Genomic DNA, 15,378 nt, shown 5'->3' with positions numbered 1-15,378 from the left:
GGTTCAAGTGCCACCTCTGATACATATGGCTTCTATAAGATAAATCCTCAGGGCTCTAGGCAGGAAAAGATATTAGTCATCATTGGTAGAGGGAATTTCTCTACTTAGGATTTCCATATGTCAGTAAAATTGCAATTCCAAATCCTATCATCAGCCCAACTTTCCAAAAGCTGAAGATCTCTGTGAATATTAATTTTCTCATTTGACTTCTTAACTGTGCTTGTTGGCTATGTGTCATTCTCCTTCAGTTTCTTCAGCCAAGTCATTGAGATGTTGATCCGGACAGAGCCAGGATCCCGGGCCTACAATGTGGGTCCTACCAGATCATAGCTCCAGCGTTGGAAGGACCTTGGGAGAATCCTCTTGGGTGTAGAAAGTGACTTGCCTAAGGTTCATGGGGAGGGGGTGGGCGGGGTAAATGGCAATGCCAGGTTTCCACTCCACGACCTTGGATTCTCCATCTTGTGATTTTTCCATTGGACAGGGCTGATTCATTAATCACAATATTCTTCGTTCAGCCCTGAAGTTTTGCCAGGGATTGATTTTGAATTGTAGACCTATAGTTTCTAGAATTCACCTCTCTCCCAGTTTCTCTTTATAGTGAAGGAAATTTGCCCATCTCTAGCCTTCTGACACCAAATCCCTTTTTTCCTTACTTCTTAAAAATTCTTGAAGGTGGTTCTGTGATCACCTCCTCAAGATTTTCCTGCTTCCTGTGATTTATGTCATTACCATTAAGTAACTGAGGGCTGGCTTTTTGTCCTGATACCTGGAACCTTGAACTTGGACTTCTCTCTTAACCAGTTTGGGGTTTGAGTTCCTTGATCAAAGTGGAAACAAAATAGGGTGCGGAGTTGTACGTTTTCTTTGTCATCTCTTCCTGTTAACACACCTTTCATGTTCCTAGCCTTGTTCTCAGGCGCTTTCTGAGCAGTCTTCCAGGTTTGTGTGGCACTATTTTATAAGGCCTTGGTCATCTGTCCTTCTTGGCCATCTGTTCAAGCAGCAGAAAGCAGCCTGCATGATGGGCTTCATCTCTTTAGACGGATCTTCCTTTCTTCCCTTGTATGTGTTTGAGTTGTCAAAATTTGATTTTTGAGAACCTTAGTTTTCTCCAGTGGAGTTGTTGGCTCACTGGTTATGGGGCGGATCATTCTTTGAACATTTTGAGTGTGAAATGGAGGTGCTTGTGTGATTAATTCTGGACATTTTCTCCAGACCTCCACCCTTTCTATTTCACTGACTAATTTTTCTTTGTAAGAGTTTAGCATTGAAATTCTCATTGTTGTGGCTTTTTGAATATCTGAGAGAGAAAACTGTCATCAGGGCAAGAATTTATTTTGATTTGTTTGGTGATTTTTTATCCTGCTTTGAAAAATGCCCATTTTATAAGGAGATGGCTTCTGTCCTTGGGCTAACTTGTGGCTGGGAGACTGAGCTAGCCTCAGATCCCAGAAGGCCTGACTAGATGGGGCTTGTAACTTCTTGGTGCCTCTTACGGTTCTATGAGATTAAGATGATGGAGAAGGTGCTTGTCTGCCTGAAGAAAGATTCTTACAAATGTTGTTGATCTGTTGCTCCCTTGGAGAGGAGCAAAAGGGAAGCACCTCCTACTGGCCTAAGCCCCCACAGGTCTTCCTGATGGGTTTCTAAAGCATTTGCAGAGCAAAGCCCTGGAATGGCCAGTCCCTTCCACAGCCTCACCTATCTAGCCAGCACTAGGCTGCAAACCGATCTTTGTACAGTGTGCTGCTCTGTGATCTATGGACCCATGGGAAGAAGAAGAACCTTTTGCACCTCTGAGCATCAGTATTTCTGACCTCTCCCTTTCCTTGTTCAGGAATGGTCATGTGGAGATTATTTCAGAGTCTGGAAGAGACTTCCTGTTCTTACCTGTAAGATCCTGGTTCTTTCTGGAACTGCTCCTCAGAACTGATTTCTTGACCACTGCTTCCCTTTCTCATCCCCAGCTGTCTAAGTCACTGCCCTTGTCCCCTTTTCTTGCGTCCATTTGCCCTTTAGTTGTTAATGGCACATTGACTGGGGCTGCTGCCTCGGGATAGAAAATTTTTTTTTTTTTAGCAAGGCCAGCAATATTCAGAAGAGAGCTAAAGTTGCAAGGGTCCGTGTCCTCATCACTCCCGTCCTAACTTGTTCTGCTGCAGTGCCGCTGCTGAAGGTTCTGGCTTACTGCTGAAATAATCTTCCAGTGCAACAGAATGAGTAGTCCTGGGATTAGTGTTCTGTTGGGCTGCCTACCACCAGAGAGCCAGAGAAAGGCCTCCCAACCAGCCCTAGCAAGGACACCCAACAGCATGACGCTAGCCCTCCCCCTTCCATGTTGAAATTGGGGAAGCAGCCGGCTGAGAATCTCTAGTCAGACCTCTTTAATAGAAAGAGAACTTGTCCTTTATGGGCTGGTTTCAGCCTCCTGTTGGCTTTTACAGGACTAGCGTGGTTTGATTTAGCTTCTTATGAAATCATCCTCTTCCAGTGGCCAGGGTAACATCAATCAGGAAGCGTCGTCTGTCTGGGACGTAGCATCTTTTATGGGAGTGGGAAGATTTACCTCCCCTCTGCTTCCTGGGGCAGCTTCTGCTGTGGTTTGGGTCACTCAGTGCCAGGAAAGGTGCGGAGAGCTCTTCTTCCTGCGGGCCAGCTGCTCGTGGGCTATTTTCAGATGTGGCTTGCTGGGTCCCTCTTCCACCAGGACCCACAGAACCATCATTTCAGTCCAAACATTTTTATGTTGGTGCAGAAGGATATTCTTCATCATTAGTGATGTAGTCAGAGCCATTTTCTCAAAGCCACGGCAGCCCTTTTTAACCTGTTGCCGGACTTGGCTTGGAAGTGCTCTCCTCCCCTGACAAGACTGACTGTCAGAGGTAAGGAGGAGCGGGGCAATATGCAGAGCATCGGGGAAACTAAAGAGCTTCGTCTGCGCCGGGAACCTAGGCAAGGTTCAAGGACCTTCTCAGGGTAGAAAAGGGCCATCGTAAGCAACACATCCTGAAAATATAAGCAAAGGGAAAACGTGCTGAAAGTAGGTACCTGCCACATTTATGAGAATTCCCCATAGAAGAACTTTAATCATTCCATCTTCTTCGAGCCCATCTGTGGAAACTGGCTTCTTCACAGATAGGTGAGCTTGTTTGCAAAAGAGCTGTTCTGAAGTGATCAGCCCTGCCCAAATGTGGAAAAACATTAAGGAACACGCCAAGCCAATGTCAGTGCTCTGAAATGTCAGTACTCTTTTCTGTGCTGCCTATTTATAGTGCCAATGTGAAGTTTCCCATCCCAGGGATAAGAAGATGCGCAAAATAAACCCCATTAGGAAAAGGCAGTTGTGAGACATTCGGGCTTTGTGAATTTAGCTTTGATGAGTCACAAAAGAGGAGAGGAAACGGGCCTGGATGGCACTTCTGGAGGGATTCATGCTTCTTAGCCGCAATCAGTGCCAGAAGTCCTGCCTTTAGAACCGGACCGCGTGTTCGTGCTGATCGAGCAGGTCCCCTCAGCGCCCGTGAGTTGTGCCTCTTCACCATGGGGGTCACCGTCGGACAGCGGACTGACCCCAGAACCGCATAGAAGGCAAGCTTGGATCACATTTGGGGAGTCAGGGTCTTCGGGAGCCTCAGCCGCTCTCTGCCTCTCTGTTTAACCCCCAGCACCTTCCAGGTGCCGTCGTGCCAAGAACGATAGAACCACAAAAGCCGGTGACCCAAGGGCATCGAGGTGCCGCCGCAGAGTAAGTGCACAGATGGCACACGGGTGACGCGCAACGTCAGTCCCTTCCTTTGGCTAGAGCAGCACCTCTTGTGGCTAGCCCAAGCGCAGCCCACTGGTCTGGGGAAGCTAATGAAAGACTCAGGGTCAGTTCTGTGGGGAGACTTCGGAGACACATGGAAGAGTCACCCAGCATGGCCAAGGCCATGGGAGCTTGTGCTGAGAACAGGAAGGGCCTTTGAGAATGCTTCTAGTCCATCACCACCTCATTTTGCTAATAACAAAACTGAGACCGGGGAGATCGTGAAGTGCCCACGGCCATGCAGCCGGTTCCATTGGATGTAATCGGCACTATGGGAGGCATCCTGTATCAGCGAGATCACAGATTCATCAGGTTATTGGACAGCTAAGTGGCTCTCTGCAGTCAGGCCATGTAACATTGGGTCAGAACCATATTGATTTTGGCCAAATTCTCTCATAAACCTCCCAGAATTAGGAGCAGGCACACTGTGGTCTTCAGAATAGGATATCAGATCAAAACAAAGTGCATTGGGGATCATGGAGATGTCTGTTGTAGGTCATTTCCAAAAGAACTTGTCAGACTACAAATTAGCCTGGCCCGAGTCCTCTGGCTCCCATTCCCCTTAGATCCTATTTCTAAGGAGAGCACTGGCTTGGTAGGCAGGAGACTTGAATTCAGACCCCACTTTCACTTGTTACTGTTGTGTGACCTTGGACAAATAACTTCAACCTCTCTGACCTTCAGTTCTCTGTAAGGGAGGAGTTGGTGGGGGGCATAGACGTTGTTGCCTTTAATTCTGAATGTGCCCCAGAAATCTCTCCATCACAGCCCTCTCCTTCAGAGGGCCTTGATTTGTTTTCCCTCTGTTACCTCTTCTTGAAAGCCCCCATGATGTCATCTTCTCCACAAAACCTATTCCAATTCTTCCTTTCTCTCTCTAAGCCTCACTTAGTACTGTCTACTGCATTTACGTTCCATTTGCTGGCATTTGTGTTCTTCCCCTGTTGTGTACCTTCCCACCTTCGTGCTCATCCTCCTTCTTTTGGTTCCCTTACCTGCTACCCATCTCCATCTGGCTGATGGACCACCTTCTTTATCAAGCCCTCCAGGATTCTCCCAACTGAAAAGGACTCCTCTCTCTGAGCTCTCCTCGCCCTTAATGCCTCCTTTCAGTATTCACTGCATTCTGTTTTGGTTTAGAGTTATTTATGTCACTGTTTTATTGCCTCTGCTACTAGACTATGAAGTGCTTGAGGGTAATAGCTTTGTAAATTTCTGTAACTTTAGCACAGCATTTTCTGTCAGTTGAATCGTTTATCTAAAGTAATATTGCTCCGGTTTTTAAAATATTCAGTAGAAAAAGCCTCGCTTCCATATACGTCTTTGTCAAATAATAACTTACAGTTTTTGCAATTATTTTTAAGTGAGTTCTAGGAAATGTCTCACATGTTTCTAAATAAAAAGCTCGAAAGATAAAAGGAAAAGTTCTTAAGTTCAGGAACTTTACCAATTCAGGATAATTGGGTGAGAGCATTCTGTCCAATGATTATCTTCCCTTCCTCAGAATACTTCATCTTGTGGGCTGGCACTAAATTATGTCCAGATTGAAGTTAGCCCAGTCTGATCAAAAGTAACTAAAGTAGCATGCTCAGTCTGTCTAATCTCTGTGTTTCCAAAGTTAGACAAGACTTCTTGCCAGTCTCTTTCCAGACTGTATCCATTGCCACTCCTGATTTTAGTGCTCCCTAGAGAAGTGACTTGTGAATCTGCAGGAAAGGAAAGGGATAAAGTATTAATAATTATTAGTCATTAATTAACGAAGCAGTCTAGATCCTTTCCGAGCCCAGTTCTTAACACTTTTATGGCTAAACTTAGCATGCTTTTGATGGTTGTCTTGACTTTTGATTTTTTTTTTTTTTAGACATTAAAATATATCCTTATGAAACAGTACTTGTTGGCCTTCACAGTGACTGTGAGGCTCTTGATCTTTCAGAAATGTCTCCGGGGTGGGATCTAGCTTGGAGGAAGAATAGGAACTTACTCTTTTTCTGCAAATGGGACCTGGGGCCCAGAAGAGAATTTTTTTTAAAGATTTTTCACTACAGTCCCCTTTTTCTGCTTTGCTCTATTTTCATCTTGTTTCATTCTAAGACCATCATGTTCCTGGCCTCCCGCCCCCTTATCCTTGCCCTAAGAGAACTCATTGTCTTAGTCACAGTTTTCTTTTCACTATCATTTGCCATCCATCTCTCTGAGCTCATAGCAACAATAAACTGAGTTGTAAAATGTTTATAGTGAGAAGAATACAGTTTTTTCTTTTCCAGCAGTTCTGAAGCTAAGTGAAAGATTGCTTTACCCTGGAATCTGCCACTAGGTATGGAAGTCTTTCTGCTTACCTGCATATGGCTTTTTTTACATCCACTTTGTGGCTGATCCTTTCCATTGATGTGAGCCTCTATTTTCTTGAAGGCTCTCTCATCCCAGAATGTAAGAAAGTGGCTGTTGTGGAGCTCATGTAGTCCAATCTGTCCCTGAAGAAGAATCTAATAAATGGTTATCCTATACTGTAACCTATTTAACATGTAAAGGACTGCTTGCCATCTGGGGGAGGGGGTGGAGGGAGGGAGGGGAAAAATCGGAACAGAAGTGAGTGCAAGGGATAATGCTGTAAAAAATTACCCTGGCATGAGTTCTGTCAATAAAAAGTTATTTTAAAAAATTTTAAAAAATCACTTTTGAACAATGTAATAACACAATCATATTAAAATTTTAATAATTAAAAAAATAAATAAATGGTTATCCACCTTCAATGAGAAACCATCTGCTACCTTTTGAGTCAGCTCGTTTCACTTTTGGACAGCTCTAAGACTTTCATCCAGCAGAAATCCATCAGGAACTTTGCACACTGGGGCCAGGCAGGATGGGCAGCCCATCTGAAGCTTGAAGACAGCCACCATTCCCCAGGTTTGGAAAGCTGCTGAAGGCAGCAGCATAAATCTCTCGGAACAGATTTGTAAACAAGGTGGCAAGCCAACAACAGTGGGGGCTCTCAGCATTCTTTTTATACAGAAGATACCTCTCACCCTAAGGGCTTGAGCGTTCCTTAACTGGTTTTTTCTAATATGCTGCTTAGGGATCCTGAGGATAATGACTAACTGAGAAAGAAACAGACCAACTCTAGGTTCAACTACTTAAGCTTTATCCTACACAAAGCTTCAGCCCCTGTTTTCTGTGTATTCCCAGAACTAGAGGCCTAGCCATACACAAGCACGGTCATTGAACTGGAATACTGGACAAGGACTGGTGTCATCCATATATGCAAGATTAACCAACAGATTTCTTCTTCCCTACTCCCACCCCAAAAGGAGAAATTTGTAGTCTTCCATGACCTAAAAACGTGACTTAACTTTCACTAACTTTAAGGAATGATTAATAGGTACAATAGCAGTCTGATATTCACGTGGGACTTAGGTTTAGAACCATATAAAAATATCTTTTATGAATTGGATCATCAGGCAAGGACAAAGGGATTTTTAAAAAGTTTACCATTACATAAGACATAGTTTTCTACTCCTTTCATCATCATCATCATCATCATCATCATCATAATTAACATTTGCAGTTGACAAAGCACTTTTCAAATATTACCTATATAGGCAATAATTAGAATATGACAGCCAAAACAAACAACAACAAAAACACAGAATAGAAACAAAACCTATTTGTTTCACTAATAAAAGTTATCTCGATGGTTCCATTGTACTTTGCCCTGGTTGGGAACCTCTGAGGTTGAACTCAGTTCTTTCCTGAATTCAGGCCATAACACATCATCTTTATAGTTGTCCTCCTCTCAGTGCAGTTTAGTGTATTAGTTCTAAAATAAGATACCTAGAATTTAAAGCAGTTAGTCTACATGTGATCTGACTAGAGCAGAGAACAAGGAAGTCATTACTTACTTCTCTATGGATTCTATCTCTCTTAATGTAATCCGTGTCACACTGTTAACTTCTATTGAGATTATGGTCCTCTAAGACACTAAAATTGTTTTTACACAATGCTACATTTAAAAAAATTTTTTAATAGTATTTTATTTTTCCAAATACAGATAATGAAAGTTTTCAATATTTGTTTTTTTTTTTTTTTTTAATAATTATAACTTTTTATTGACAGAACCCATGCCTGGGTAATTTTTTACAACACTGTCCCTTGCACTCACTTTTGTTCCGACTTTTCCCCTCCCTCCCTCTATCCCCTTCCCCAGATGGCAAGCAGTCCTATACATGTTAAATATCAACATTCATTTTTGTAAGCTTTGTGTTCCAAATTATTCTCCCTCCCTTACTTTACCTCTTCCTTCCTCAAGACAACAAGCAATCTGATGTAGGTTAAATTTGTGCCTTTCTTTTAAGTATATTTCCATATTTGGCATCTTATGCAAGAGAAATCAGACCAAAAAGGGGGTGGGGGTGCTCCGATCAACATTCAATCTCCATAGTTCTCTCTCTGGATGTGGATAGCATTTTCCATCCCAGGTCCATTGGATTTGCCTTGAATCACTGCATTGTTGAGAAGAGCCAAGTCCATCACAGTTGATCATCACATAATCTTCTTGTTATTGCAGCACCACATTTCTCACTTTCTCTCTCTCTCTCTCACTCACTCCACCCTTATAGCAAAGAAAATAAAAAGAAGGGGAAAAGTTCAGTGATGCTAGCCAAATATAAGTTGATATTATATGTAGTTTAGTTTTCTACAGGCCTAATCTCCTAAACTCTAGAAGCAGAGAGATAGGTGTCTTCTTACATCTCTTCTTTAAAAAAAAAAAAATATTCAGTTTTATTTTCAAATTTACATTTCTCCCATCTTCCTCCTTTTCTTCTCCCTCCCATTTAAGAAAGCAAGAAAAATAAAACCCATTACAAACAAGCAAAACAAATTCCATATGGGAGAGAAAGAGAAATTGGCCATTTATCTTGTAATCATTGTATATACATTGTTTCTTGGTTTTGTTTGCTTTTCTTTGCATTATTCCATGCTTTACTTCAAGCTATGCTTCTTTGTATTCATTATATTAATAGTTTCATCACCTTGTAATAATCCTCTTAGGTGCATGTATCACAAATTTTTTTTTGGTTTGAGGCATTTGAGGTTAAGTGACTTGTCCAAGATCATGCAGCTTAGGAAGTGTTAAGTGTCTGAGGACAGAGTTGAACTCGCATCCTCCTGACTTTCAGGGCTAGTATGCTACTGCGCCATCTAGCTGCCCCCTTCCTTTCCTTGGATTTTTCTTTTTAGTAAATTTATTTTTAATACACATTACTTTATGAATCACCTTGTATGTTTTTTGATACATAACACTTTCCAATCATGCTTTTCTGTATTTATATGGTTATTTTTTCGATCCAAATATAGGACTTTAAATTTATCTATTTTAAACTTCATTTTAGCAGATTTTGTGCTTGCTTGTAGCCTTTCAAGAAGGTGACTTGATTTTAAAGCTGACAAAATAGAAACCTATCCTTGTTTCTTTTTTTTTTTCTCCCAGAATTTATAGTAAATTTTCTGGGGCAAAAGACTTAACCTGTCACTTGCTCCGGTCAGCAGTTAGACCTTTTTGATGTTGGCATTCATCGTCTCTGCATCCTTTCCTGTTAATACATAACGCACTTTATGCAGCAGCAGGGTAGAAAAGCCGTCTTTGATGAAACATTCCCTGCATGCTTCTTTCTAGGCATTAACTGTGATTAAATGACAACTGAACAAAACTATCTTAAACTCGGCAAAGTCCTATTTCCTCCCCTGTCACTTCTAATGTTCAAATTAGAGCTGGTGGATTTTCACGAGGTAATGCTGCTGCAAAGTGGGAAACGTACTGGACTGGTCAGCACTTTGAAGAGGCAGCCTTGGGTTTGTGACTTTGGGCAAGCCCTGCCCTTGCCTCCTGCCCCGATACAGTCTTCCCAGCCAGGACTCCATATGTGAGACCACATTGTGAGCTGTAAAGTTCTCTACGGCACTCAGAGGGACCAGAAGGACAGTGGAAGGGGCGCTCCATTGAGAGTTACAGGACTTGCGTTCAAGGCCCTTTTTTGCCTTTTTTACTTTTTAGTACATTGTTATTGATGTATTTCTTACATTACTGTAGTTATCCCACTGTCCCCTTCTCAGCCATCCCATATACAAATAGTAATCTTTAAAAAAAAAATCCAATTGATTGAAAAAGTCTGATAAGAAGTTCAATGTGCAGCATCTGTGGACCTCCCACCTCCATGAAAGAGTGTGTTGTGAGTGTTCCCACGTCTTCATTCAGCTCCTGCTCAATCTTTATAATTTTGTTCCATTTCCTTTTGTTGTGTGTGTGTGTGTGTGTGTGTGTGGGGGGGGGCACGTCTTTCCATTTATATGAATATACTTTGGTTGTTTAGTTGTTTTCTTAATTCTGCTGACTTCTGCATCATTTCATGTAAATCTTCCCATGCTTCTTTGAATTTATCACACATTCACTTCTTGTATCACAATAATGTTACTTTATATATATACGCACCACAATTTATTTAGCCGTTCACCAATTGATGGGCATCTTTCCTATCACAAAAACTGTTGCTGTGAATATATTGGTGTCTTTATCTTAATAACTTCCTTGAGCTATAAGCCCATTAATGGAGTTCCTGATTCAAAGACTAGGGACATTTTAGTCACTTTATTTGCATCATTCCAATTGCTTTCCAAAACGGTTGTGTCATTTCACAGCTCCCCCGACAGTGTATTAGTGTGCCTGTCATTCCACAAGCTCTCCAACACTGAATGTGGCCGATTTTTGATATTTTGCCAATTTGCAAGGTGTGAAGTGAAATCCTGGGCTTGGGTTTTGTTTTTTTTTTAATTTGTATTTCTCATATTTCTAGTGATTCGGAGCATCCTTTTGGATGGTTGTTAATAGTTTGTAGTTCTTTCGAGAATTGATTGCTCACGTCCTTTGGCTACTACTGCATCGATAAATTGTTTTTGTTAGTCAGTCAGATGTACCATGCCCTGTGATAATTCTGGGGATACAAAGAAAGGCACAAGCAGCCCGTGCCCTCAAGTGCAGTGGAGAGACAACATGTAAACAACGATGGACACGCATGGTATATTCAGCATACATTGGAGACAACCAACAGAGGGAAGGCAGGCTCTGGAAGGAAGGGGGAACCAGGGCCCCTGTGAACTATGTCACCATTCTCTATTCCCTGCAACTCCTCAGACTCTCGTTTTCTCTTCTCTACAATAACGGGATTGGCTTGCGGGTCACCTCCAGCTCCAAATCTTCTGGTTGATATTTTTTCTCATCAACCTTTCCCTGCCTTCATCTGTCAAAAATGGGATTGTTGAGTCGCTTCTTAGTTGTGTGACTCAGCAAGAAGGAAGAGGCCTTGCCTCCCCAGCAGTCACCGTCCACTTGTCTGTGCTCCTCCTTTCCCGACAGACAGTCCCAGATCAGGCTCGGCGGAGGGAGAGGGCGAATGCCGGAGCAGGAGCAGCTGGTCCCGATGCTGACGAGCCAAACCCAGCGCAGGGCTAGAGCAGATGGTGGGTTGGAAGTTGAGCAGTCCAGAGGCCTAATGGTGATGGCGATGAGTATTTGGCTGTCATTATTTTATTAGTTAGCAAACAGAATGCTGCTTGTGGTCCCTCCCTGGTTTTGTGCGTAATTGTGCTGTAGGTGTCAGCAATCGGAGTTGGCACAACAGCTCAATTAGTTGGTTCTGATGCCTTTTTTGATCTGCTCTGTCATCTCTGTGGCTTTATTTGCAACGTTCAGGGAATGGAAAATGAAAGCGCCGTCTTGTCTTATCCTAGTGACTTCTCCCCAGAAGGCATTTCATCTTCCCTTCAAGTAGCTTAGCCCTGTGGGAATTGGCCGGGGCCCTTAAAGGGCCTGGCACATCTTAAGGGCAGCAAACCCACCCCAAGCCTGTGGCTAAGGAAGGGAGCCTCTTGTTCTAGATGTTCTAGATTCTTTCAAGAGGAAATCTGCTTCCTCCTGACAGAGAACCTCAAAGTGTACCAAGAATTAAGCACACAACACAGCCTGCAATGACTGTTAGTTTCATTTTTTTCCCAGCCATCTCCATCCCTCTGTTTACCTAGAAGTAAATGAGTGCACTCTTGCTTCTCACCAGGACCCAGGCCCAGGACTCAGGGCTTCTCAGAGTGTTGCCAGCCTGCTGGTAGGGACAGCTTATACGGGATGGGATAGAGCCAATGCGTGTTGGTCAGTCCGCCCATGTTTAGGCAGGTTTAGCAAAGAACACTCAGGAAAGGAATGAAAGGTTTGTCCAATTCAGGTCATCAGGGAAAGTGCGGCCCAGGGGCTGGAGCAGCTTGGAAAGGTTCCACAAGGTCACAAGGACATGACACCTCTGATAGCCAGAATGGCCAGATTCCTGACTGACAAGTAGTTCATTCGTCCAGGAGTTCTCTTCCTTGGGGTTTATGCTTTTGTATATCTGGCATCCACACAGTGAACTTTGATCATTGATAGCTATTCAGTAGAGTTCTAGTTTTACAACTTTTTCTATATCACCATATCTCCAATATGATTCTTTCTCTCTCCACCCCCTTTCTTCTCCCTCTTTTCTCTCTCTTTTTTCTTCCTCTCCCCTCCCTCCCTTTTTTTGCTCTTTCTCCCCTTTTTCCTTTCCTCTCCCTTCTCTCTCTCTCTCTCTCTCTCTCTCTCTCTCTCTCTCTCTCGTCTCTCTGGCTCCCCTTTCTCCTTTCCACTCCATCCTTCCCTCCCTCCCTCTCTCTTTCTTGTAGCCTCTGTGAATGTGTTGGTGCAGAACTGTAAGATCTACAATGACGCCAGCTGTGACGTGTCAGCAGATGGCCAGCTCCTCGCCGCCTTCATCCCCAGCAGCCAGCGAGGTTTTCCTGACGAGGGCATCCTGGCAGTATACTCATTGGCACCTCACAATCTGGGCGAGATGTTGTATACCAAACGATTTGGTGAGAACCACAGATCCAGAAGCTCTTTGAACTTAGGTCTCTCCACAGTGTGACCAAGGGGAATGGCCACAAGATGTGACTTGGGTGGAAACCTAGAAATCTGGAGCTGGAGGCATTCCCAGGGTCCTGATGCCCCAAGGAGAATCTCCCATGGGCTTGGATACCTCCAGTGATGGGGAATTCACTGCCTCTTGAGGCAGCCCACTTACTTGTTAGAACTAAAATCATCCCCGATATTCATGCAGTACTTTGGGTGCAGGATCTCCCTGGAGCCCCATAGGGTGTCCTGCAGACTTGCTTCTCCCCAGTTTAGGTTAGTGGGATTCAGTCCCAAGAGCTTCTGACCATAGGCCAGTGCTCTTATCTGCTGTCTGCACTTATCTGCACTGCCTAAAGCCCCGAAAGTGAAGTTCTGCAGTGACAGAGCCAGGATTTGAACCCAAGTACTATATCTACACATGTCTCCCTTTTCCTCATCCCCCTCCCACCCAGCTCTGTGGCCTTGTTCTGACAGGCCCAGACTGTGTGGTGGGAGTCCTCTCAGGAAGATTTGGGGAGGGATTGAGACTCTGAAAGCGAGGTGAGGACGGGCCCACAACTCACTGCTGTGTTGCATCCGTAGGCCCCAATGCCATTTCTGTGAGCCTGTCCCCTATGGGGCGGTACGTGATGGTTGGACTGGCTTCCCGCAGGATCCTGCTACACCCTTCCACAGAGCACATGGTAGCTCAGGTCTTCAGACTGCAGCAGCCGCATGGTGGAGAGACCTCCATGAGGGTGAGTCCTGCCATTTTATTGCACTAGCTTTGTGAGGCCCTGTGAGACCGTGAGGGAGCTGGGCTTCCCCAGCCACTGGGACAGTTACTGGGCGCGAGGAAGATGCTCATTTCAGGCCAAGGGAGCTGGCGGCGTCTGTCGTTCCAAGACCTGAGCGTTAGTGGCAGGAGTTCGCTAAAACTTAGGACGGTAAAGGAGAGAACGTGGGATTCTCTCTGGAAATGCCCAGCTCCTTTTCCTCTCCTATTTGACCTCAAAGAGAGGCTCTCTTCCTGAGACATATGCTGAGTAACCAATGTAATATGTTTGCTTGTCATAAAATTTAAACATAAATAAATAACATCGAAGAAATGATGACAAAGTTCATGGGCCCAGGGTCAGAGCCAGGGTGTAGGGCCTGACGCCAAAAAATTACATATAACATGAAATACTCTTTGTTGGTGTGTTATGGACCTGATGGGAAATGAGGTGCTTCTCTCACACCTCTCTCCATGTCACCAGGGGAAGAAAGCCTCTCGAGGCGGGCCCTTTCTCTCCCTTTGACATCTCCTCTCCACTTTGGTGTCCTTATGGGCCTGGCTTATGATGCCTGTCGGCCCTGGCCTGCCACCCCCGGGAGATCAGCCTGTGGGTGTCAGGTCTACAGGCAAACTTAGCTTGAGTTTTACAGATGAGACGCCCGGGGTCTGGAGACAAAAGCTGTTTCATGTGAGGTCTCCACCAGCAGTGTGTTCGTCATCTTCCTCCTGGGTTGAAAGGTTATTATGGGCAGGGATCATCCACGCTGTTCTTTTAGCCCTAATAGCATCTGGACAGTGCTGTGGATGCTGGTTGAATGAAAGTAATGGATGGGCGTGAGCCCACAGAAAAGGCAAAGCAAGCCCCCCTAGCCATGGCAACGATCTAAGAACCTGGCGTGGGGACCCAGAAGTTCCCAGGAGGTGAAATCCTAGAAAGGAGTAATAAAAGCCCTGACCTCCGGGACAGGACACAGATGTACAAAGTGGGGGTGATAGGTGAGGCTTACCAGGAATCTTAAAGCGAGCAGGGTCACTCAGACCCATGACTGAAAAGTGCAGGCGCCTTCTCCAAAAGAAGCAGGATGGCCTAGCAAAGGTCAGGGCAATAGCATTTGTTCGTGTAAGAAAGTCCAGAAACGAGAGGGAGAGGGAGGACGACCGTGGTTGTGAGAGTTTTCTGTGGAGATAAATGGGAGCACAAAGTGAAGTGACATCGGCAGAATAGACTACAGGCGTGTTTTAGTGCTTAGAAGAAATGAAGAATTCAGGAAACATCACACAATAAGCATAATGGTGGGGAATTTTACTTAGCTAGACAATGGCTGGAAATTTGCTAAAACATAAAAGCTGATGATTTTTTACTTGCCTTAATAATAATTTCCTCCTTCAAAGTAAGAAGGAACCAGTAGTGAAAATTCCATTCCAGATCTGATCCCTTCCATAAGAAAGAACTGTTGAATTGGAAACAATGAGAATCTTAGGGGCTTTGACCGCTTTATTTTGGAGTTTGTGGTTGAAGAGAAGAAATTCAGTCAGATTCTAAGATACGTTCTAGAGTTCAGAGAGTTCAGAGTGTGCGCTGGTACCGATTTCATGGACTAAACTTCTGTCGGGATGGTCAACCTTGGAGAAAAGTCTCAAGAATGAGATTTTGAAGAGACAGATAATTAGAACTACTCTACTTATAAGAATAAGAGCCACTGGCATTTCTAAGGCACCTAGTGTGTGCCAGGTTCAGGGCGAAACTCTTTCCAAATATTTTGTCATTTGAATTTTACAATAATCCTGGGAAGTAGGTGCTTTTTTTCCTCTTTTAGTGGTGGGGAAGAGAAGAGAATGAGCTGA

General features: G+C 44.1%; 1 protein-coding gene across 7 annotated transcripts in view; it reads left to right on the top strand.

Moving 5' to 3' along the window:
* The window catches only part of AMBRA1 (autophagy and beclin 1 regulator 1), a 175,419-nt gene that overhangs the window by 118,673 nt on the left and 41,368 nt on the right, over positions 1-15,378 (top strand). For all 7 annotated transcript variants that reach the window (XM_051964139.1, XM_051964138.1, XM_051964135.1 and 4 more), the window contains 2 exons: positions 12,548-12,736; positions 13,359-13,513. In XM_051964139.1, the coding sequence (XP_051820099.1) occupies positions 12,548-12,736; positions 13,359-13,513 (344 nt within the window). The remainder of the gene's footprint in view (positions 1-12,547; positions 12,737-13,358; positions 13,514-15,378) is intronic.

This window comes from Antechinus flavipes, chromosome 6 (genome assembly GCF_016432865.1).
Source record: "Antechinus flavipes isolate AdamAnt ecotype Samford, QLD, Australia chromosome 6, AdamAnt_v2, whole genome shotgun sequence".
NCBI lineage: Eukaryota > Metazoa > Chordata > Mammalia > Dasyuromorphia > Dasyuridae > Antechinus > Antechinus flavipes.
This window is presented reverse-complemented; position numbering and strand designations above follow the sequence as displayed.